This window comes from Aphidius gifuensis, linkage group LG5 (genome assembly GCF_014905175.1).
Source record: "Aphidius gifuensis isolate YNYX2018 linkage group LG5, ASM1490517v1, whole genome shotgun sequence".
Classification (NCBI taxonomy): Eukaryota; Metazoa; Arthropoda; class Insecta; order Hymenoptera; family Braconidae; genus Aphidius; species Aphidius gifuensis.
Genome location: NC_057792.1, coordinates 15,566,252 through 15,593,806, shown reverse-complemented (window position 1 = coordinate 15,593,806; position 27,555 = coordinate 15,566,252). Strand labels below are relative to the sequence as shown.

Here is a 27,555-nt window from a genome sequence, read left to right as displayed (position 1 = left end):
AAAAAATTTTACTTTGTTAAATGAGTGGCTATTATCGTTCAGGTTTATTATAAAATTTTTCAACTTTCAAATTGTAAATTACCGACTATTTTAATCACAATTTAAATTTGTACATACTCTACTATTAAATTAGAGACCTATTAATTAAAAGATAATAAAATTAAGGTCATTGAATTTTATTTAAACTTTTCCTTTTATATTTTATTTATTTTCATTAAATTTTTAACAACTAACAATTAAATTTTTACATTTATTAAAACTATCTGTTTCTTAAATTTCTCCTATTATTTAATTAAACAAAATTTGCATTTATTTATTATTTTTATTATGAGAAGAAAAATATAATTTTTAGTTCAAATATAAAACATACAAAACAAAAAAAAAACTGAATAAATTACTTGCGGTATATTGGCATATACGTGTTAACACCCAGCTCAATGTTTTCATTTTATTTTTTATTATATTTTATATTTATTTTTACAATCCCACACAAGACCGATATGTCGATTAATTAATTTTCTTATTTTAGAAAAAGCTCCCACTTACCTGCATTAAAACGCCTCCATTCCCGGCAGAGAAAAAAAAAAAAAACGATACCAATAAAAAAAAAAAAAAAAGCTCCTTGAATGACATGATGCAAGTGCATGTTAATAAAGTTCAGATATATTTGGATTTTCAATGAATCATGCAAAATCTTTTGTAATAAAAAAAAAAGCTAAAATTAACCTCATAAAAATTCATTTTTAAATTATGTTTTGCATAGGTCTGTTAATTTTCATATCAAGCATCATCTCTAGACCTAGTTATCATTCAAGTATATACTCAGTTTAATTTTATACTTTAATTTTATTATTTTCATAAGCGGTGGTTCAATTTTAAACTTGATTTTTCATTGTAAAACTATTATTTCATTTTCATTTAAATTTTAAATTATCGTACTGTTTTTTTTTCCTTATGTATCTCGTAAAAATTTGTATATTCAATATCATCGAATCAAATATAAATAATTAAATTTCATAGAATAAAAAATTGACCTAGATATACGTTAAGGATAATCATACTCGATCCACTTTGAACAATGATACTTATCGTTTTTTTTTTTCTTTATATCTGCCTTGACTCGTTTGTTATCGATTTTATCATGCGGGATGCCGATCGTTTCCGGTGGCTTAACGAGCACTCTTTCATGTCATCTATCTTAAAAAGGAAAAAAAAAACAAACAAATAAATAAAACAAAGAAAAAAAAGTCAGCAACTGTAACGACACCATTATTGTTTTTTTTTTTTTTTATTTGTTTTACGTGAGGATACACTTGTTCGCAAGAAAATATCACCAACAATTTATCTTCTTTTGTACCTGAAATAAAAATAAAAATATAGCAGTGCTTTTTTTTTTGAATAATTACAAGATCAATAATTAATTTCACTATGTACATCTTTATTTATCATATTTTACCATATTCATTAATGCATATATTACAACTCATCAAAAAAAAAAAAGTCGACAAATGCAATTACGAAAATTGTAATTATCGAATATCTTACGTGCTTGATAAAATAAGTTTCGATAAACTGTCGATAGCACAAAAAACAAAAAGATATTGATTAAAATTTTTCCTTTTTTTTAAAAAAAAAGTTTTTGAATTTATACAGAGAAATATTTGCAAATTGTATTTGCAGTTTATTCCCATGACAATTCATCAATACTGTTTTAGTTTTATTTATTGGGATTTTATTCAAATGCAATTGTGAGTTTTTTTTTTTTTTATTTTGAATTAACTTACTCGTCACAAATTGGATAATCATAATTTTTTAATTTTTTTGGTGGCAGTTAATTAAATACTTTTCAATAATACAACAGTGGACGATAAATATTTAAATTTTGACGTTATTTTAGTTGAGATTAAAATAATAAAGTCAATTGTTTATTTAATTATTATTATTTTTTTTTGAGTTGCATCGGAGGCAGTATGACAGTGAATTGAAATTGTTTTTTTTTTATATTTATTTATTAATTAAATAAATTATTTATTTCGTTTTTATTTTTTTGGTATATTTTTTAAATTTTTCTTATCTTTTTCGTTTCACTTTTACACATTTTGTTTTCATCCATCCAAAATTATATTGCCGAAATGTTTATTTATTTATTTCATTTATCTATTTAAATTATTTAAAATTTTTTCTTTATTTTTCACAGATCTATAAGTCACAACATCGAGATAATTATTTAAACGATAAATTATGTCAATTTTAATAATGAAAAATATTAAAAACTTTAAAGACAATTTTAATTTATTTAAAGATTAAATAAATTATTAATTTACTTAAAATTATTGACTAGAAAATAATATATAACATGGAAAATATTTTTTACATTTAAATGATAAATAATTAATTATTATAAAATAAGTTTTGATTATGTAACTTGAGGTGGAATTATGAAAAATAAGTATTTTTTAAAATAAAATTGTGACAGTAGATATGGAACAATCAGGCCTAAATTATTATTTATTTTTTTTTCTAATTCAAAAATTACATTTAAAAGGTACTGACAATTTACAAGACTATTATTTTAATTATTTTTTCATTATATTTTTGTTCCTATAATTTTATTTTTCATTTAATTTCTATATTTTTTCAAAAAATATATTTTCCATTGCTGCCTTTTTCGTGTTCTCCAACCTGGAATGTAAAAAATGCAAATAGCAAAAATTCAAGAATAATTTAAAATTCATAATTGACAAAATAATAAAGAAAAAAAAACAAAAAAAAAATTCTCGATGTACGAAAAAGGAAGCAAGGAAAAATAAAATTAAAAAAAAAATAAGTAAATTTTTTAAAAGCCAAAATCAATTGAAATTCGACGAAAAATGAATAGCAAAATTTGTGATTAAAATATACATACGCTATTTTATAATCACCCAATTTAGAAAAAAAAAATTTCATTTTTAAAAATTTACGCATCCAGTGCATAGTAATATTTTAATTACCAATAAAATTAAAAAATAACAAAGAAAAATGTTAATTTATCTAACGCCGATCATCGATTTATCAACTGTTTTAAACGGCTTATCGCAAGGAGGTACTTCGAGCACGTTCAACGTTTGACTAACGTTTTATTATCATTAATATTATTAATTAATATCGATGATAAACTAACAACTTTTATAGCACTCAGACAATTGTTATTATTTAATATCATTTATTTTCTAATTTTTTTTGTTGTTAGTTCTTCATTTATTTATATATTATATTATTTATTATTCTTTAACTTTTTTTTCTTTTTAATTTTTAATTAGCACACGGACTTTTTTTGACAATCATTCGATAGTTTACAATTTATTAAATTTTTTAATCTCATTATTTTTGATCCCAACTCAATGCCTACATTTTGCGGCAAAATAAAATAATATTTAAAATACAGAGGCTTCTGAAATTCACGCCATATATTTTTTTTTTAAATCAAAATTTAGATATTATTTTTATTTATATACACATGTTGATTTTAATTGTTTTATTTAAAACAATAACAGAATAAAATTAATTATTAAATTAGTTATTTATCCCTGTATTTCAAATATTATTTTCCATCACTCAATTATAATTTTTTATATAACAATATTATTATTTTATTATTATACATTTTTTAATTATTAATATTATTTACTTTGGAACGCTTTAGAATTTCATTTAAATTTTTTTATTGCACTATGCATAGTTCTGTAATTTTTTTAAAATTTATTTATAGATACATTTTTTTAAATCTTTATTTTCCATCATTCCCTGAATGTCTATCTAATTAATTGAACCATTATAATATTTTATGAATATCAGTTTTAAATTTCATTAATTTATTTTATTTTCTATATATTTTGACATTTAACAATAGTCTGTATATTTTTGACAGACAATTAAATTAAAATTACAAGCTTAATTCTAAATAATAAATTACAACAACTTTTTAATATTTATATCGTTATTATTTACAATAGAATCACGGGATTTCTTAGAGATTATCGAAACAAGAGTGATATTTTTTTTTATTTTTAATTATTTAACTCAAAGTTTAAAAAAAAAATTGAATAATATAATCTCATAAGGACTAGATGCGTTTTTAAAACACAATTATTTTAAATATAATTAATTTATCTTACATCATACAGTGTATTAAGTTTTAATTATTATTTTTTATTATTTTTTATTAATTATATTTCGTTTGGATTATTGTATAATCCTGGTATCTGTCATCGCAGAATAAACCGACGAATTTTTTATTTTTTACATTGAAAGAACAAGGGTATTAAAATAAAATATACAAATGAGCTTTTTTTTTTTTTTGATAAAATTATTCTGCTCTATTCTCGTTTCTCTCTGACCCACGAAAATTTCATCTCCAATTAATTAAAATTAATTGTTTTAAATTAAAAATACTTTAGGCTATTGATATATATTTTTATCATTGGCTTCATCAGCTTAGAAATGACAATATAACTTAAAAATTTGGTATCTCGTTTGCTGCATGTGTCGTGAAAATCGATTGAGCCAATCATCCCTCAAACGTTCTCAACTGAAAAATAATTAATAATACTTTTTCTATTTTTGTCTAATGTTTAATTATTATTAACCGGATGAAACTTTTTTTTTTAATTGTTTTAAATAAAACATCATCATCGTAGTGAGTATAAAAAAAATCATTGGTCCAAATTTAAAATAATCGATAGTATTACTGGACGAGGTCAAGTGAAATAAATGAAAATTCATTGGTAAAAAAAAAATGAGGGTGCAGGTATATAGAAAATAAAAATAAAAATTCAAAAAGTGATAGAATATATGTAGTTGAGAGATTGGTAGTCGACACAAAGCCTCCCTCTTTCAACATTAAGTGATAAAAGTATGTTCATGATAAAGGAAAAAAAAAGTACGAAAAATAAATGAATATCTAAAAAAAAAAAAATGATGAAAAATATATGTGTTTTCAATTTAGTTGACACTCTGAAATGCGGTCATGAGGTGCTTCAATAAGAAAAGAAAATGATAAAAAATGATTGCTCAATGAAAAACCAAATGATGGTAATAACTGTCAATTTTTTTTCTCTAACAATTTCTTTTTCGAAAAAATATTTTTATTTATTTTCTTTTTATTATCTACTGTTTGTCCAGTGACTTTGATCAATTGTTTTCGTTTGTTTTTGTAATAAATTTCTAATGTCTATCACATTATTAACATTGTTATTATTTACTCATTTGATTTTTCATTTTAATTTATATTTTCTTTGTCATATTTATTTGTTATTTTTAAAAAATTTTTAAATGAGAATATTGTCAATCAATAGAGAACACATATTGAGATAATGAAATACAAACAGAATTGTGTTGTTCGTTGTAACACTTGATTCTACACCTGCATTTATCATCTGATTGGTATCGCTATTTTATTGTTTTCATGATGAATAGAAACATAGACAAGACACTGCCTTTGAAAATTCACCCAACTGAAAATTCGTATCAGAAATGAATGCCTTTTTTTACAACAGTTAACTGATAACAAATTGTTCCAGAAAATTTTTTAACAATGAGCAACTTTATAAATAATATTATTTATTAAATTTTATTTTTTTATTTTTGAGAATGTATTTTTGAGATCTCTATTCAGCTGGTTTTTGCTGACTCTGTTTCAACTGACACGTGATACTTTTTTTTTGTAGCAAAAAAAAAAAAGATGGATTCATGTCCGCAATGACAAATAGCTTTCCCCCAGGCCTTGGAAAAATTGAGGGTTGCTTGCTCTTCCGACAAGTATTTCTTTTATATGTATTTTTCTTTTTATAAATTTTTATCAAAGAGAAAAAGAATAAACTGTGTATTTATTTATATTATTTTTTTTACACGCGATATCAAGTTCACACGAGCAGAATAAAAAGAACACAGATATAATGCTTTTTTTTTTGTATATTATGTACAAGTATTTAATTATTTATTATTTTTTTAATATCTTGTAATCTTTAACTCGTTCACGCAACGATAGCCAAGGTATTTGTGGAGCCAAGTCCCTGAGGGTGTCATACAGGAAAAATAACACGCGATCGTTAACGATAGTGTCAAGGTTATTATTATTTAATGTTTATAAATTTAAAAATGTTTTAAAATCCATTATTATTATTATTTTTATAATAAGCAAATTATTTAAAAGAAATGAATTTAATTTTTTTCTTTTTCAGATTCTTGGCTGACTAAGCGTATGTTTTTACTACTGAATATTTTTTTTTAATGGTATTTTTATAGAAAATAGGTTTTGAAAAATATTAAATTATTTTTAAATTGTAAAGAATATTATTGCAAATACTATTACAGTGTGGTTATAATTTTTTTTTCTAATTTTGAAAAAGAAAATTTAATTTATTAAAAAAAATTTAGTAATTATTTAAAAATTATTCTAGATTTTTTTTTATAATTTATTTTGAGTTATTGTGTTATTGCAGAGATTAACAAATTTGCTTTTGACATTTTTTTTTTTTTTTAGTCAGATCAGTTCAAGATATACTTGAGTTCACAAAACACCCTCAATCTTTTTCTCATTTTTTTTTTCTTTCTTTTTCATCTCAAATATTTTTTTATTTCATTTTTTTTTTATATCAATTCTGCTTCTTGATTCTTTTTTTTTTCTTTTGGCTACACAGGGTATTTTTATCTTGACGTTGTTGAATCTCGTCATGATTGGAACTTGACGCAAAACGAAATGGCCACTCGATTATCGAGCCAACTCATCTCGTTGCCCTCAACGCTGGCATGCGCAAAGTTTTCTCAACAACTCATCTTTCTCCTCTTTTCTCAGGGTGTTTACTCAGGGACCACAGTCAGAGCCGATGTCAAGGTTTTCAACGATTTTTTATTTCTTTTTATTTTTCCTTTTATTAGAATAAAAAAAAAAAGGTTTATTCGGTATAAAAGTTTTTCAGCTTAACATGTCATTACATTATCAAAGTATTAAATCTAAAAATTGACAAAAAAAAAATTGTAAATCATATATTTGATCAAATTCAAAAAATATTTCACAGTTATCTTGGTTGTTAATTCTGTGTCATTGTCTTTTTCATCATTTATCTTTCTTAATATTTTTTTTTTTTTCATATCTTCATAATCAAATCACATCCACTGTGTTGAAAATATATTTATGAAATATTTCATATGAATTTCTACGTCCCCAAATAGCAAATGATAAACTACAAAAATAATTTAATCCAATAGACAAAATAAAAAAAATAATGATATTAAAATTAATGATAAATTAAATGTTACAAATTTAAATATACTTTTTTAAAATTATATAATATGGATATTTTTTTTAATCTCACTACGATGATGTATAATTGTTTTTTATATTGAAAAACAAAAAGTAATTAAAATAACAGTAATCTCACCGTTAAAATTGGCCAAACAAAAAATTAATTGTTTGATTAAACCAATAATTAAATAAATAATTTATGTTGTTGGCAATGTTGTATCATAATAATTATGATGTGTTGTTGATCAATCTGAATTGTACTCATGCAGTCTCCGTAACTGGTTGTGGTGATTGACCACCAGTTGTTGTGATGCCTTGCATGTTGGTTGTTGTTGGTGGAAGAGCTTGCAATGCCTGCATATCGCAGTTATGAGAACCACGTTTCTTAAGATCCTGCAACAATTTTTTTATTTTGTTTTATTCTTTGTTTTTATTTAATTTTTTTTTTCAATTATTCATTTATTTTCTCTACTTGTTTTTCATCCTTGCATATTTTTTTTTTCCTCTCGCTATTATTTTATTTATTTATTTTTTTTTTTTGTTCTCTTATTCATCTTCTTTATTTATTTATATATATTTTTATAAATTTTTTTTTGATGATTTTATTTCAATTGTTTATTTATTTGTCATCTTGATGAATTTTCATTTTTATTTTAAACAAAATGAAAGACTGAAGAAGAGAATAAAAAAAAAATCATAATCTAAAAATAGTAATATTTAAAGTAATAATTATAAGGAGATAAAATTTTTAAAATAACACTTTAATCATACTTGTTAAAAATTTAAAAACTACTTAATTATTGTATAAATGAAAAATAAAAAATTGAATAATTAATAAAAAATTTAGTTATTAAAATTAGATGCAATAATTTAAATAATATCTACAGGGTGTTTTGTTAATAAATAAATATTTAAATATTTAATAATAAAGTTTATCAAGTAATTTAAAAAGCAAATTGTATTTATGTATTTATGGGTTGAAATATAATGAGGTAAATTTAAACAACAAATATTGAATTTCTACAATCTAGTTAATGAAAAATTACAGCAAAATATTGAAGAAAGGGTTGAGGCTGGTTAAATAAATATATATGGATATAATATTAATGTCATATTTGGTTTGTGTAGCAATGGACAGTATAAGCGACCTTGCTGGCTTTTAAATATTTACGAGCTTACTGTGCAGTGCAATGTAAACGTGACTAGTGCAACTTGAACGTCATTCGACTTTGTAAAAAAAAAAAAAAAATGAGTATGAAGTAGATAAAATTGAAAAAAATAAATCTAGTAGCTTGTTGAAAAAAAAAATATCATTGAATAATTATTAAGTACTGGTTTAATGTTTTATTTTTAATTAAAAAAAAATCAAAATCGTGCAAATTTTGAATTTTGAAGAATTTTTTTTTCCTTGAGTAAATTTAGGTAAAATAAATTTTTCTATCAATTTATTAATTTATGTCATCTTATATTTGCTTTGATAAAATTCTTATTTTTTTAAATTTTGATAATTAATTTTTCTGTTGGATTTAAATCCAAAGATAATATTTTATTTCTGATTTTTTTTCCAACTCGATGAACGCCAAGTGTACGATAAAATAAATAAAATAAATAAAATAATTTTGTGAATGAAAAATAATTTACATTTTTTTTTTTTTTCACAAGCTTGACCTTCATTGGAATAATCAGAAATAAAAATATCGTATTTTCAAATAGCCCAATATAACGATTTCCAATATATGAAAATAAAAAATTTTCTGGTTATTTATTTCGTATAACCTCTCAGTTCAATTCGTTCAGAATTAATATTAAAAAAATATAATAAAATAATATATCTGACAACAAATAAAAATATACATTGAAAGATGCAATTGTGCTTGATTTTTTTATGTTTTTTAAATTGTTATTTATTTCTCCTTACAGCCACAATATTATTTATTTATTTATTCTTCTAGTTATTTTTTCAGCAGCTATTGTTTTACTGCATTGATGATGGAACATATCCAGTGTGTTGAAAAATAAAATAACAGGCTATAATTTTATTATATTTTTTTTCGTTTATTTATTTAGTTTATTTATTTTAAATATATGTGTATGTTTGTGTGCGTGTGTGTGCAAGTGAAATGCAAGCACAAAATAAAAAAGAATAGTAAAAATATTTCATGAAGCTTGTTCCATTTGAATGAAAATAGAGTGCGTCTCTAGTGATTTTTTTTTTTATGCTTGTCCACTTTTTTTATTCATTTATTTATTTATTTTTTTAACATAGTTGTTTGCCAGTCTGCTGTGAGAATCAAAGCTTCCCATGCGTTAGGATTATATCCACATCAGTTGAATGTAAGTGGAAGAGAGCTTCATGGATCAGACAAGATGAGATAAAAAATAAAAAAGCTCAAGACAAAAGGCGCACGCGTAGCACACACAGTGATAGAAAAAAAGAGTTTATTAAATTTAATAAATATAAAAAATCAAAGCACACAAATACAATCAATTTTTTTAATTTTGCATCATGATTAATTAAAAAATATATCATTATCATAAAAAAAAAAAAAGCCAAGCTTTTTTTAAAAAAAATTAATATAACTTTGTTTCATTTCTTTTGTAAAATTAATCAATTTTTATTTTCTTTTTTTTGTTATTGCGTGAATTGAGTGCAATAAGCTTTCATTATTATCAGTGCCATATTTAATATTTATTTTTTTTATTTTTCGGTTTGTTACCTTTTTTCGCACTTGTATACGATCACCGTAGACAAGCACGATTTTGTCCTTTGTCTCGTTCGATGTTAGTTGATATGGAAGACTCTGAATATTTTTTTTTAATTTTAATTTTGTTCCCAAGCCATTCCATTTAATTAATTATTCATTTTTATTATTTTATTATTATTTTTTTAAAATTATTTTGTTTTATTTAGCCAATTTGTATTTTATCATTTTTGTAGTTAATTTTTTTGTTGAAATTATTTTTATTATTGCCATCCAGCAAATGTAGAAATTATAAATTCATCATGATAATTTTATTTATCAAAATTTATTATCATTTCATTATTTTTGGTGGTATATATATATTTTTTAATTATAAAATTGCATTATATTAAGCAAATTTTTTTTTCATTTTGCATACACATGTTGATGTATTTTTTTAATCATCATTTTTTCATCCACAGAGTTTTGATTAGTGATGAGTTGAATATATAAGTGGAGAAAGAGAGATTGTGCGAGAGGAGAGAGATTAAAAGAAAGAGCATATGATTGAGACAATGATCGAAAAATAATCAATGATGATTTACAGTAAAAATGACAATTATTGTTCAGTTATATCCAGTTATTTTTTTTGTGGAAGCCGCAGAAATAGTCAAGTGATGTTGAATGACGTCACGATGGTGTCAAGTTGATAGTGATGATGATTATGATGATCATGAGAAGTCAATGATGATTGTGATGACAACGTTGATAGACACGTCATGATTGCACAAAAATATAGAAATAGAAGAAATTGATAATATGCGATACATGGTTTTTTTTTTTAAATCTAAATATTTAAAATAATTTCTATCAAATCATTTCATGCAATGATTTAATTAATTTATAATTTTTCTTTTCAGCTTCAAATTAAATATGCATTTATGTATGTCAATCTCTGCGAATGTGTGCGTGTGTGTTTATGCATTATCTAAAAATTGAAATGTAAATTTTTTTTTTCATTTATTTTCTACTAAATATAGATCATCTTACATTTTTGTTTTCAATTTTATATTATTTTCAAATTTTTCATTTGGTTAATTTTCTTTCAATTGTTTGTTTATATATTTTTTGTTTTTAAATTATTATTATTATTTTTTTTTTATTTTAGTTAATTTCAATTGTGATGTAATGTTTTTTTCATTTTTTCATTCTCGATATGACGATCTCAAAACGAGGCCTCGACCAAGTAGGTGTCATCTATTCCCGTTTGTCCTGACTGATCTGGCTGGGGCTGGGCCCTCGTTGCCGGAATGTACTGATTGTACGCCTGCTGAAATCCACATCACAAACACACACTACATTGTTGCACGTCAGTCATCCCTAAACTAACGATTTTTTAATTTTCTTATTTTATAAATTTAATGAATTTGTTAAATTAATATTTTTCGTTCATCTATATTCGTTTTTTTTTTTTTCATTTAATTATTATATTTTATTTTGAGGATTTATTTTACACTGCCGATCTGCCGCAATTATTATTATCGTTTTTGTTTTATTTATTTAATTTTAATCGTCATCAAATAGTACATCGCAAACAAAATTTTAATAAACGGTTTGTAAAATTAATTGGTCAGTGTCGTTAATGATTTTGGTTGCTATAGTAAATTTGTTGTGCGGTCTCACACTCAACTGAGTTTTAAAAAAATTTAATTAAATTTATTCTCTGTTTCTAATGCTTTGTGATTATTTGCTTTAATGAAAATACTCGAATTTATATAACCCCTATATTGTAGATACCAGATAAAATAGTACAAAACCATGTTGATAATTAATCGAAAAATAAAATATATTTTTCTACAGTAATATTTCGAATCAAAATAATAATAAATTAAATAAATTTTCAAAAACTATTTGATAATACTCAGAAAATTTAATAGTATAAAAAAAAATACAATTTGATCCTTCAATTATATGGTAAAATAGGTTTTATTCAAATGTTATTTAATTTAAAAATATAATTGAAAAATAAATAAATAAAATAGAAAAAAAAAAATGTTATTCAAAAGCACAGAATTGTATATTTGATTTTCGAAATTATCATTATCACTAATTAGCTTGTTAATATGAATGAAAATAATGAGAAAATATAATGAGAATTTGTATCTCTACGTCACTAGACATTGTGCAATTTTTTTTTTTCGTAACAAACAATAGTAAAAATGAAAAAAACGAATGAATATTCAACAGGGAAAGTATAATTAAAACAAGGAAGTTGTTCGGTAAAAGTTTGTACTATTTTACCAGGTGTCATCCTGACATTTGTAAGCGTTTATAACGACAGAAAATATATTTTACAAAACTATTTATTTAATTAAACGTAATATCATACTGGGATTTGTAACTAATGACAAAAAATATAATTAATTTTGCTTCTTAACTTTTTTTAATGTAATTTCAAGTTGGTTATTATTTTAATTTTTTTTTACCAGTTGTATTTTATCATCACCGTTTAATTATGCTATGAGTCAGACTACCAATCATGTTTAAAAAATGCTTGGCATCTCAAGTTTATTTGTATTAAAAAAATTCCAATCGCGTTACTATCAAGGAGATCCGCAACACGGAAATAAATATTGAAAAAAAAAAAATCATGGATGTTACGTCATGTATTAACACAACTTTTCGTCAAATTTATTGATGTTTTATTTTTAAAATTGTGGGTTAAAAACTTTTTCAACAAAAATAAAAATAAAAAAAAAATATGATAAAAAGATAGAATCATCTTTATGAATATATTGCAATCTTTTCATCGAGCACTTATATCACTCGCAAGTGATAAAAACATACATAATTTTCATTTTTTTTTTCTTCGTTTTTTATATTTATATTCATTCAATTTAAATGTGTGTTTTTATTTTTTTTGTAATTTTATTTTTAACATAATATTTTTAGATTTGATATATATTATTTTTTATTTTTACTTTGTAAATTATTCAATGTATTCACAAGTCTCATCGAAACTTTATGAGATGGTTTGTTTGAATTGTTAAAGCCAAATTTAAATCCACAATGAATAATGTTAGCAATATGCATTAACTGGGAAATAAAAAAATTTGAAATTTACTATTATTGTATTACATAAATAAAATTAAAGATAAAATAAATATATAAAAATAATTATCATTTTTTAAAAACCAAATTCGAATAAATAATACCACGTTTTTTCGTTTTTTTTTTTTTGTTAATAAAGGGTATAATAATAATAAAATTGAAAAGAAAAAAAACAAACGATTTCAACTACCATACGAAATTTTAATAGTCACTTAAATTTAAATATAAATAAAATTTTAAACTTACTAAAGAATATTTCGATTGTGTACAATTTACAGGGCTTTAAATTAAGACATTGATTATTATTTATCTTCTACAAACGTGGTCCCCATCAGTCCTATCAATGGATCACAGAGGATTTATTTCCTTTAAATACATTTGTATATATATTTTTTTTTCTACCAAATTGATTAAGATTAATTTACGGGAAATGAGAATAAAATATCTAAATAATTATTGACAAGGGAATTAATAATATCATGTAATCGAAAAATAAAAATAAAAAAAATTACATTAATTGATGACAATATAATGTTGAAAAAACATTTATAAATAAATAGGGAAGATGGAAAATAAGGGGCAAATGACAAAGTCATTTTGGAAAAAAAACACTCAAGATTCAATTTCGTTATCTTGCCTGACTCATCTGCAGTGGATGCCTCACTGAGGTCTCTCGTTGTTCCTTCGTCTTTGCATTATTCATAAAAGCAACTCATGTTACATTATAATACGAATACAGTTTATAAGTTTTTTTTAAAAAAACACGAGTGGTTTTTTTTTTTTTTAACATTCGGTTACATTAAACTAAAAATTATTTTGTTTTTTATTTTTAATTTTGGATAAATGATATATTTTTAATTAAAGAAAATATTTTTCGATGGAGAAATAATGTTAAATTAATTGTCAGGTACGATTTGGTAGATTTTAAGGTGAATTTAAGGGCTTAAGGCAGCGATGATATTTTTTTAAATCTAAATTATTATTTTTATGTTTCTACTATGATATTGCATTTAAAAAATTAAATTGTCATACGTGATATTTTTTAAAAAAATAATAAATCTACTAAAATTATTAAAAGAAAAAAAATTTTAGTAATTATCTCAAATGAAATAATAATTTTTTAATATAGATAAATAAAAAATTATTTTATCTTTATTTTTAAGAAATAAAAAATTGATATTAAACTCCCGATTTTATTTCATTTTAGTTACACAACTTTTATTTATTTATTAAATTTATTTATTTACTTTATCAAAGAACCTGAAATTCATTATGATTCTTCAGTAAGTTGAGACAAAAACTTTGTTGGCCCGTGTACATTTGAGTTTCTATGTATTATAAAAATAATAAAATGAAAAAAAAATAATAATAAATAAATGAAAATAATAAAAACGAGTGAAATGAAAAAACTTCAAAGCATATTGCAAAGGTTATACTCATTTCAAGAATCCGTTTGTCATTATTATTTTCATCATTATAAAAAATTTATGTTTTATTTTATTTTACTACTTTTATAATTAAAGCGAAATAAAGTTTTAACAGGTACTGAATTGAAGACAAGGATTTTCAAATATTAGAAGATATTTTTTCTTTATGATAGTATTGAATTTCATTTTACTTTTCAATTTATTCAATATGAGAGAAGAATATTAATTCATGTGAAATAAAATTTAGACGTGAATAGAATTGCAACATGGTCATTACTATAATTACCCAAGATAAATTTGAAAAAATGTATCAAACTTTTTATCAATCAAAATCTAATTAAACCCCAAAGCAATCTAATATATTTCCAATAATTTAATTAACGTTTAAATGACCTATTATTTAATTTAAATTTATTAATAATTATCAAGATATTTATTCACAATTTTTTACTACTAAAATTATTATCATTAATATAATTTTTAGGCCTATAATCTCATGAACTATCAATGAACTTTTATCGATGCAAATGTAAACTATCATTAAGCTTTATTATTTTAAATCTAATTTAAATAATTATTGATTTTAATAATATATTTTAAGAATTGCTTTAGTTGTTATTTAATTATTCATTTAATTTTCCATTTCAAGTCTTGTATTAATCATTTAGCTATTTTTGAATAATTCAATATTTAATCGAAATAATTCAAAGTGAAAATTATATATGTTCAATCAATTGTAATTAACTATAATTTTTTTTTTCTCTCTAAATATTTTATTGAAGGTTTTTTTCAACTTGATTAACTATTATCAATACTCAAAGTACAAATGTCCAATGTGATCATTAAATATTCAATGATTTATTGAAACGAACTTTTTTAGAATTTTCATTGAAACTATCTGGGTAAAAAATGAATTCTTTATGTCATCGATCAAAGAAAAAAAAATTCAACTAAAAAAAAGAAACATCATTTGGAAGAGTCATTTGTAAAAAATAAAAAAATAAAATAAAAAAAAACTTTTATGGACTAATGCAAGTGTCATGAATTTTTACGTTGAAAAAGGGTTGAAAAAAAAAAGAAAATTCAGTGCGCACTGACACAGGAAATTACACAATTTACGAGCTTTCAAAAGGGCACTGTGTAATACTTGCATATGGGTCAAAGAGAGGGAGAGATTTTTAATGGCTTTTGATGAAAGCTCTGATATAACCCATCCGAAATATTATATGCTTTTACTTAACATCCAGATCAATATCATTATCAGTCGTAATAAATTTATTTATTTTTTATTTTCATATAAATTTTAATTTAAATAAAAGGAAAAAGAAAAAAAACAATAAATTTATATTTGTGCTAACGATAATAATTATTAAAATATAATAAACAATATCTATTATTTTTTTCGTAAATTATTTGATTTTAGCCCGGGTATATTTGTGCAATAATAGCTATTAATTTATATTTTAAATAAAAATAAATAACAACTGGTAGACCACAATTAAATTAATATTATAATTTTTTATATCAATCGAACTTTCAGCATTAATTAGAGGCTAATTAATTTAAACCGATTAATATTATCAAAATTATTTTACGGCGTGAGTATGATTTATCATTGACATGTCATTGTTACGAGATAAATTTATCATAATGATGGCATCAACCGATTTCAATTAAACTTCAATAGTATCTTCAAAATTTAAAGTTAAACTAATCAATAAATAATCAAAAAATAAATAAATATCATAATAATAAATTGTAAAATATTTATAGCAAGTACTAACTGATATGTTGCGCGTAATTATCAATTAATTGGCACATTATTGAGATTGATTACTCAACAACTGGCATTGAAACCCTTTTTTTAATATTTAAATAATTTATTTAATAAATTTTTCTTTTTATACTACTAAAAAGCTCACTTAATTATTTATCATTTGTGCTTTATATATTTATTTTAATTAATACTGATTTTCTTCTTCTTTTTTTTTATATTTTTAAAATACGTTTTTCAATATATAGTTAATCAATTATTAGCTAAATATATTGTATTTTTAACCTCAATAGTTATTCTCTTATTATTTATATTATTTCTTTTGAATTTTAATTTTTATTATTATTTTCGTGACGAATGCCGGCCGGCGGATTTGTTCGTCATTGTATACACGCTTTTTACAATTATTACCCTGTCTTTATAATACGCGATAATTGTGAAAATTAATTAAAAAGACTTTGCATGATATATTATTTAAATAACTAATTAATTTGAAAATAAAAAAATATATAAATTAAATTTAAAATAAATAAAAAAAAAATTTATCAAATTGAATTATTCAGTTTTTTTTTTTTCATATATTATTTTAATTAATTATTTATAAATCATACAAAGTCTCTTTGTTAAAATAATAAATATACGTATAAAAAAAATGCGATATTATAATTGAGTTTAATAATTTAATATTTCAAATATTTCTCTTTGATATTGATATAATTAAATTAGACCCGTGTCTCGTTGTAGGGACTGGATGGTTCGCTTTGATTAAATCGATTACGTTCATTTTCACCGGGTATATTAAATGCAACTGTCGGTACTGCTGCCAAATCCGCGTAACGCGTTTTTCCCTGTAGTGGCTGTGATTGTTGCGATTGGGAGGATGAGGACGGTGGACCCTCGCTGATGGAGGTCCTCGAGATGAGAATTCGCCGACCGCGTACCTGGTAACGTTGTGAATAACAACGACCGCAACATGACTGCAATAGACCACCACGTGAAGCGGTACTGTGAGCTGGTGATGTCAATGGGGAAGGTGAACCTGGCCGCTTTGGTGCACCATTATATGGTACATCCATCTCCACAAATTCACGATCCTAAAAATTAATAATTAATTATCATTTTCTTTTTTTTTTTTTTTCATTTAAAAAAAAAATCATTATTATTAATTAAGCTTGATGAATGATGAATTTAATATTAGCTTTTTTATAATTATGATATTTTGAATATTAATTATTTTATTAATTTTTTTTTTTCTATTTTAATTTGGATAATGTGTCAAATAAATATTCAACATTTATTATAATGATGTGGATTAATCACTCCCAACAGCCAGATGTATATGTATATAATTATTTTACATTTAAAAGGATCACTGTATAAATACTAGTTAATGTGCTTACAGTGCATCAACTATTTACACTTGTGGTTGGAATAATATAAAATCACCAACCACTCATGAATTTTATACAAATTTAACATATCGAAATAAAGCACTAAAATCTAAATGTACCACTTTAATTATAATCACAATTATAAAAAAAGCTCTACTAATGAGAAATTAAATTTGAAAAAAAAATAATAATGTCATGAGCTTTTTGTTTCATTACAAAAAAACTCTGCTATCTTTGTAAAATTTTTATATTCTCCTAACGGGCATTTAAAAAAGAGATACACTCAAAAGTAGATAGAATAAAATGAAAATAAAAAAAAAATAAAATAAGTGGAAAATGGTCAAGGCTGGTCAAGAGTCTGTGTAAAATTGGTCGTAAAATGAATCTCCCTGAGGGGTTGAAAAAAAAAATGAGATAGATCCATTTAAGTACCAGTGAACAAAGTCATAGCCATTATCAGGTTGGATAGTACTGAAAAGTACAGAAATAGAAATAGAATAGATGAGAAAATAAAGATAAATATATGTTCAATATAAAGTTTAAGTACTCAGTGTGAAATTTTCAAACTTCAGCAAGTTGACTATCATCAAGTTACCCACTTGACTCAAATATATACATTAAAATCACAGCTCTAGTTACGACTCATGAGCAAAGTGGTACATTGGTTCACCTCATTCAATGTAACAATTCAACTCAGACAAAATAAAAGAGACAAAGTCACATACATGTATATGGCTTTTGGATAATATTCTCTGCAAACTTATCTGAAGCAGCAGAAAGGTCGGATTAGATACGAATTCTAAATCTGCCATCTGTAGTCAAGTAATGTACCATCATTGGACAAACGTTTTTCGAAATTATAGGCTTCTAGAAAAACTACAAAAAACATTGGCAGAAAAAATAAAATACGATAAACTAACTTTGAATGAGCCAGTCAATAAGCTCCACCAGTCAAATCCTAATCCTATATACAATATTTTATTTTTTTTTCAATCTTTATTTCAAAACTGATAGAAAATCCTGGAAAATAATGATGTAACTTTAATTTTTTTGTTAATTAATTTTTGAAATATTGAACTGTTCTATTCAAGATTTATTAATTTATCGATTATGTATGAAATAACTGGAGCAATTATCAAAAATCCACATGAACCGAGTTCAGCAAGTTTGTATGAACAAGTAAATTTGGATTAACTTGGTTTAGAATGATTTATTTATACTCTTTGTCGACTAAGTTAATTTGGTTAGTTGAAGATGTACTTTAATCATCAAAAAAAAAAAAAAAGTTACATAGATTTGAAATAAAAAAAAGTAATTTTAATAAACTTTAATAGATTTAACAAATGTTTCTTCAACAAAGTTGATTTGAATGAGAATTTAATGATATAACATTCAATTTATGGAGCACACAGAAAGATGATGAATAGCTTTTTATGATAATAATAATATCAGTATGAATTTTCTCATAATTAACATCTATTTTTATTATTTTTATTTAATGAAATTACAATTGCGATAAGCACATCTCATCATCACGTAATAAACGAATTAATTAATGATAAAAATTTGAGTTAAAAAGCTCATTACAAAAAATAGAATGTGAATTTTATGATGTAAGAAATTCTCGATATTGTTATTGCCTGGATTTACCATGAATTTAGTTGAAAAAAAAAAATTGAAAACGTGTTTTGTGACACAAAAACACATCGTTATTTACAGCTTTATTTTCATCAGAACAATGCTTGATGTTATGAACATAATATATTCCTTGAATTCTATCAGAATGAGATAAAAAAAATAAAAAAAATATTTCAATCGATCAATACGACTCTGTGCTATCACAATATTTCATCCTCATTTATTTTTTTTTATTTTCACTTGTATATCAAAGCTGCAGGTTCATCTTTTCTCTTGATAAAAAAATATTGTCACAGTGTATATATGGAAATGATTTGACAATCAGTATTGATCTTGTTAGGCTCAGAGCACGAGTGAATACAAATTGCTTTGCATATTTTCCGCCGTTTCTTTTTTTATATACTATCTGAATTTACTTAAAACTTTTTTTTTGTTCCATTCTTTAAATAGATTATTTTGGCCTTTATAACTACGTCACAAGGTTTTTACTATATACACAATAACACAATTGAAGTTAAATAAATAAAATTCAATTTATACATGTTATTGTAATAAAAAAAAAAAAAAAGTCGTATAATGTATGTATATATTGTGCGTGGGTTTTTAGGAAATGTCTGTTGAAAACAAATAATAAAATAACAATTCAGATGTAAAAAAAAAATTATTTTTTCATGACACAGACCGAGAGATACGTTGGCATTAAATTTATCTGATCTTAAGAAAAATAAACAATGAAAAAGAAAATAAAAAAACAAATGTTTAAAATAATTAATAATAATAAAAATACGATACTTCAAATTCAAGATTGACAACAGATGCGAATAAGAAATAAAAAATTCAAAATGACCCACTTTATGATGAGTCAAAGAAATAGGATTAAGGCAGTGTGTCAATGATCCAAGAAATATTTCTGTCTCAACAATTTTGCGTAAATTCAATACCTGAGTGAAATAAAGATCTACTAGATCAATTTTTTAAAATGATTTTTGTCTATCGCAAAATCGAGTATACAAAGATATATCAGAGATCAATTATGAAATAGATCATTTTTGGATAGTTGTATTGATCGTATTGGAAATATTTAATTTTTGATTAATTTATGGATCTACGTTGGAGGGTTGAAAATTTGTTACTCCATCAAAGTACGTGGGAATGTACACCATGTACACATGACAACCAGCCCTCAGATCTACCGATTAAGCATCGCAAGGTACTAATTTTATCAGTAACCCTGAAAAGTCATGGATGGCGTGATGCCTTGTAGGCTAAGTCACTAGTAACAAAATCAACTCAACGCAGATTCAGGTACAATTGGAAAAGCCATTTTCCACAGTTTCTATTTGTTGAATTGACAATAAGCACTTGCGAAAAACATGCGAAATCTAGCGGTGAAAATAGTTACTAAAAACAATTTTCTATTTAAACTCGAAATCTTTTATCACATCCAAAAGAGATAGGAATTCAATGAAAGTTTAATTAGTCTTGATGATTATTGATCAACTGGATTCAAGACTATTACAGTAATTAACCGAGCTTGTCAAACAGACATAAAACACGATATGTTGCATGGTGATAAAATACACAAACAACAAATGGTCCAGCACAATGAACCACAAATAATCCACTACTTGTATCTTGTCACATTGTCACATTGAGATAGGTAGCCAATCTCATTGTCTATTGATAAATAATTTAACTATAATTTTATGATTAACACATGATGACATAACAATTGTATAATAATCACTCTAATCACAAATCATGTTGTTAAATTTATTTAAATTATTTTATTTATTTTATTTTCGTAATTTAATTTGTGTTTACATTTTGTTATGTTGATTGTTTATTTGTTGGTTTGTTTTCATTATTGCATTTACGTCAAGATAAACAACCTTGAGGCAAGATAACAATTGATTTTGGCAAGATAGTACATAACCAAGTGCATCTGACATCCAGCAATTGCAACAAATTTTGTGAAACGCATGCCAAGTAGAAGCTTTACTGAATTTATTTTTGTAAAATAGCATCAGTGGTTGTCTTGATGATAAATCAACTTGAACATCATGTCAATCAATAAAATAATTAACATACAAATATTTTGTAAATTAATGTTGTATTGTCAGTATTAATTTTCAATAATTAGCCGATGGATTATTCTGTTTGTGTATACAATACAACAAAGTAGTTTTACTTTTATTTTTAGTTTTTGTTTCGTTGGGAAATTCGAGAAATTCATAACAATATTGTGAGTCTTACAATATTGACGATAATCAATCACGTCGGATTTATTTTTTTTTTGTTATTTTTTTACATCATCTTGACGTTTATTTATTTATTCTAGAAAAATATTTTTCAACTTTATTAGTTTTATAAATTTTCAACTGATAAATCATTAGTTTAAATAAACTTTGACATGATGTGATCAGTTTGACAATTGATAAATAACTTAATTGGATATTCAATGAAAAATAAATAGACGAATAATAATAACTATTAATTGAAAAAATTAAAATTTTCCAGTGAACAATTATACTTGTAAATGAAAATGTTATTTAATATTCAGCTTGGATGATATGTCAAATAAATATTTGACATTTATCATAATGATGTAGATTAATCTCTCCCATCAACTAGATATTTAAAATGATTTTACAAAAAAAAGTTAGTATATGAGTACTATATTTAAATGTATTTGTAGTACGTCAATTATTTACACTTTTGGTTAAAATAATATAAAATCATTTCATACCAACGAGTCATGAATTCGACAAATATTAAACATATCAAAGTGAAACGAATTATTCAATATGCATACTTCAAACTCAATGAGACTCTTGACATCGACAATTTCATGAATTTATTATAAATGAGTGTGACAAAAGCTGTATTTAATGTATGACTGTTGTATCAACTCAAATATAAATTGATAAACAATTTATCTCTGTGTATCTGTAAATTATTTTTTAATGAATGTTAGTATATTAATTTTTTTTGGATGATTAAGCTTGATTATTGATTATTTTACCGTTGTTTTTTCAAGACAACGTAGAAGATGATGATGTTGAAGCTCAAATATATCCTCTTTATAGTCATCCGTTTGAAGACCACTAGCTTGAGCAGCAATTCTCGCTTCAGCAGCTTTTTTCTTGTTGACAAATGCAGCACCACTTGATGCTTTTGCAATTCTAATTCTTGCAAGTCTTGCTTTCTGAAACATGAAATTATAATAAAAAAATTATTAACTTATTTTTAATAAAAAAAAAATTAGTTTATAAATTATTATTTTTATTTTATTTTTCTAACGGATAAAAATATTATTGAGCTTGCAATTAATTTGGTTGGTTTTATGTTATCAACAACAAGGATACTTTATTTACTTGAAATAAAAAAAAATAAATAAAAGACAGTATAACTGAAATTGCACCTGACATTTATTGGTCGTAATTCTCAACTAGGATAACAATTAACGTGATCATGGAACCGAAAGCCGCGAAGGTACACAACTTTTATTTCGGTTCATGACACTATCCACATGTCGCCACTAAATCAATACAAGCTTCATTGATAAAATAATTGTAAAATAAATTTAAAAAAAAACTCAAATTAATTGCTTAAATTGACAGTTGAAAAAAATTTTAAAATACAATATTTATATAAAATCGATTACTAACATATTAACGAATTAAAATATAATTTTTTTTTCTTTTGATTGCCAAGTTTTGTTTTGACTTATAAAACAATAAAATGTCATTAATTTTATTAGTTAAAATATTAATTAAATATTGTCAAATTATATATTTAATTTATCCAGTAAATTTTGAATAAAAATATACAAGTTGATGATTTTTGAATAATAATAGTTACACAAAATGTGCGCATAAACAAAATATAATTTGCATAAAGCTTTTGTGAATAATATAATATTGAGTACAGGTATGATGTAAAAGGAGTTTTGTTCCCAAAGCGAATCTTAAGTGGTTACATGTAAAATGATTCAGTATCATTAAATTTATACATAGTAAAGTGTATTTGTTTGATATTTTCCGAACAGAAATTTTCAAATTTTTAGATTGTATATTATTCTACCTCAATTTAAATATAATAATATAATCATGGAGGATATTTTAAACAAATACAAACGCTGAATAAAACCAACAGATTGAAATAATATTCTGAAGTGAAGTTCAAGGCAAGATAAACAGACTGGAAAATACATAGCCTCCAGCTATTTTTTTTCTCTGTAATTATAGATAAAAGTGTGTTTGTTTTTTTGTTTCATTTTTTAATTGGATACTATATCGTTATTTATTTATAATAAATTCTTTGAACTCTAAATTGTTTTCTATATAGAGTTTCGTATTTTTTTTTTTTTTTTTATAACTAACATTTAAAATTTAAATATTCAAAGAATGCTTTTCGTTAAAATGCATATAAGGTTAAATCAACAAATTAATATTTCATAAAAAATGTACATTTTTAAAATAGTTGAAGGAATGTTTTTGGAAAATATTTATAATGCATTGACATAAAGTCTGTCTTATCTCTTATTAATTTGACTGTTTACGTGACATGTATTTATTTATATAATTGCACAAGGTATATGTACTTAGTTGCCATATTTGTGGTTGGCCATGTGCAATTTGTTAAATAAATAATCATTGTAGACTTAAACAGTTATCTGGGTTATAAAGTAAATTTAAAAAAAAAATAAAAAATGAATCATAATTAAATTATTTGATATTATTATTTCAAAAAATAAATTATTTACATGGAATTTATTTAACTTTAACTTTTCTAATAAACTTGTTTTTCAATAAATTAATTTATTATAATTATAGACGTATATTTTATGAGTATTTTTTTTTTAAATTAAAATAATCGTGTCATGCTTGCAGTCAATAAAAAGTAGTAATAAATAAGTGTCAAGTTGTGGTGTTGATTAAACATGAAACCGTTTAAAATCGAAATGAAAACCTTTTTTTTTATTGAGGTCGGTGAAAAATTAATTATTTTTAAGAATAATTATCGATAAAATAAATTGAACATTAAAATAATAAATAAACCTTATATTTTTTTTGAATAATTAATAAATAATATACAATTGATTTTTTTTACTTTTTTTTATTAATAATTTTTCTTTACATTATTTATCTTATAAAAAATAATTTTTCTGATAAAAATATATATCTAAATTAAAAAGTTTATTTGTAATTTTTTTTGTTCTTTGTATTGTTAAATATTTATTCCTTATTTTTCAATAATATTTATGATAATATGTTCAACTTGAACAATGTTGGTTTGTACCAAACTCCATTTACGAAATAAATTGCTAGTAAAATTTTTTGTTTCAAATGAACAAGAATCATTTTCATCGCTCGAATATTCTTTTGTTAATAGCCAAGAAAATGATGATGGATTTTCGTCACTAGAAGTTGATGAAAAACTCCAACTTGATTGTAAATTCTTGATAAATTTTAATGATTTATCTTTAACTTGTTTCAAGAAACAATATCCCTTTTTTTCTCCTGGAATTTTTTCTATATCAATTTTTAATGGTTTTCCAATTTCTCCAAGTATTTCTATTTCTGTAACTAAAAATAAATATTCAATAATTAATAATTTAAATATTTTAAAATTAGTTTCAAATGGTCTCGAAATATAATTGTTTTTTGAGAAGAAAAATTTAGCTTACATGGAACATTGGGCATTCCACTGTCTGACATATTTCTCGGAACAATATTGATGATAATTTGTTCTCGTATATTAAAACCAGTTTCATTATGAAGAGATATTTGATTGAGTGTCCATTTACCAAAAAAATCATCAGTAAATTCTTTTATTTTAAATGAGCATGTATTTTTTTTACCAGCTGTATATTTTTCTGTTGTTATCCATTCTGGTAAATATGATTTATTCATCTCTTCTTGAATTGTGTTATTTTTTGAAAAATAATTCCATTGTAACAATGTACCATTTTGAATTGTTTGATTTAATTGATTCAATTTATGATACAAATCACATGTTAGAGCTTGTCCATATAATCTATTTCTCAAATCAACTTTCAATTGTATTCCAGTTCTTGCTGTCAGTGTTATTTCTTTGCCTGAAAATAGATTAATACTAAATGTGTTTTAATCAATTTACAGTACTGTCTATCTATTTAGATAATTTGATTAATTTATATAATCAATTTAGTTGTTAATTCAATAAATTTAACTTACCAGCATTGGAAAGATAAATTGAGCAAAAAATTACGAAAATTGTTGGCAAATACATCTTGATATATATTTTTATTTTACGGTAAAAACTAGTCTGATATAGTTTTCAAAAACAGACATGCTTATATACTCAAAAAAAATTGATGTAATATGGTTTTATTGACGTCAATAAGATAAAAATTAAAAATAAGTAAAGACTTCATATTTTGGCATAATTTATAACTCACTGATAACTCATTTAGAGACCGCATTTCGTGGTTTAATTATCATCACACACGTGTGTGAAGTGTTTACTATTTAAAACTCTGATAAAAAAAAATCTAGTAAAGGATTGTTGTGACGTGATCTTATGTTGTCATACATTAAGCCGTCATCAAGTAATATATGCTAAAAATTAAATTAAAAAAAAATTTATAACGTAGATTAAAAAATAAAATATAACCAAGTATTTAAATACGTTTAAATATTAATGATATAAAAAGAATAAATTGATTAAACATTCGTTCTTAATTTACTGACAAAAAAAAATTGATATTGACCTTTTATTTTTCCCGGAAATTAAACTGAGCTAAACTTTTTGCGTAAAAGAAAACTACAGTGCTAAAAAAAAATTCTAAATATCAAACTGATTACCTTTTTAGAATTGAAATTATCAAAACCATAAGGTTTAAATTTTTTTTTTATTAAATTCATGGAATTAAATTAGGGAATAAATTCATAAACCTCGTCATACTTAATGTTAACTTCTAAAAAATTTATGACATAAAAAATTATAAATTAAAAATTTGATTAAAATTTTTTCTTCGCAATTGTATAAATACAAAAACAAATATTTGACATTAATCTTCAACGAGGATTTAACAAAAAGAGTTTTAATTTTTTTTTACATGATTATTTATTTTAAAAATTGAAATTTTATCATAAATTTATTAAATTGATTTCCAATTTAATTAGACACATGTATCAATATTTATATGAATAGAAAATTAATTTTTAAAAATAAAAAAACAACGAGTTAAAGGTCACGTGTTATATAAATTTATTTTTCATATGTTGGAGTTTTTTTTTATTTATTTATTCTATTATTGTGAGAGAGTTTGAACACTCAATGTCATCGAGAATACATATGATGGAGATTCGTGATATGATGATAAAATCTATGCACGTATAGTACTCGTGCATTAGTAAGAGGTTAGTTGCACCCTATTTCCGGTACATCCTACACCCTGATTTATGTATTATGCAGTCTTCATAGCCTCAACTGTCCACGAAATATCCACACGTTTTAGTTAAGCTATATAACACGTGGCATAATTACCCCAACAGTTTCACTAATATTGCCAAAAATAATTTGACTGAATATTCCAGTGTTGAATATGATTGTCAGTAGATGAGACAAAATAACACGAATAATAATTCAATATTCATGTTATAATTCATCACGTATAGAGTAAAATTATCATTGATGATTCAAATCAAAATTTCACTAAATTATTTTATACTTTCATTAAAAATTATTAAGAATAAATTTATCAAATTTCACAATAGTTTTTAAATTTTTTTGTTAATATTTTTCCAGATTCGTTTGAAAATAAATTTAACGACATAAAAAAAACTTATTCAAAAAAAACACCATCTCAATATTAAAAGAAAAAAAATTCATTTCTTCTATTTAAAATTGACTTTTTTACTGCGACATTATTTACCGTCATGTCCATATTAAATTGGAGTCTGCATTAGATCAAAAAAAAAAAAGAAAAAAAGCACTCAAATATAACTTGTCGAGAAATAAACTCAACTTTTTTTTTTTTTTTTTCTTTATGAAACGATGATTTATCATGAGAACAAAAGAAAATGCATGTACACCAAGTGCGAAATAATATCTCTATTTTTTAAAATTATTATTATTATTATAAAGGTAAAAGAAAGTTTAAAATAATAATAATAATAAAAATAATAAAAAGTTTGACAAAAATAAAAAAAAAAATTATATAAAAACTACGTAATATTTTATTTTCATAATGTTTATTCAT

General features: G+C 23.2%; 1 protein-coding gene across 5 annotated transcripts in view; it reads right to left on the bottom strand.

Moving 5' to 3' along the window:
* Positions 1 to 4,443: 4,443 nt before the first annotated feature.
* The window catches only part of LOC122857836 (potassium voltage-gated channel protein Shal), a 62,436-nt gene continuing 39,324 nt past the window's right edge, over positions 4,444 to 27,555 (bottom strand). Inside the window, exons 3-7 of one of the 5 annotated variants that reach the window (XM_044160262.1) lie at positions 22,330 to 22,512; positions 17,217 to 17,369; positions 10,000 to 10,083; positions 7,419 to 7,675; positions 4,444 to 4,567 (exon numbers count right to left, since the gene is read on the bottom strand). In XM_044160262.1, coding sequence (XP_044016197.1) covers positions 7,544 to 7,675; positions 10,000 to 10,083; positions 17,217 to 17,369; positions 22,330 to 22,512 — 552 coding nt within the window. In that variant the 3' untranslated portion in view covers positions 4,444 to 4,567; positions 7,419 to 7,543. Of the gene's footprint in view, positions 4,568 to 7,418; positions 7,676 to 9,999; positions 11,294 to 13,624; positions 13,763 to 17,216; positions 17,370 to 22,329; positions 22,513 to 27,555 lie in introns of those variants that run through there. The other 4 variants (XM_044160257.1, XM_044160260.1, XM_044160259.1 and 1 more) reach the window with 4 other exon arrangements.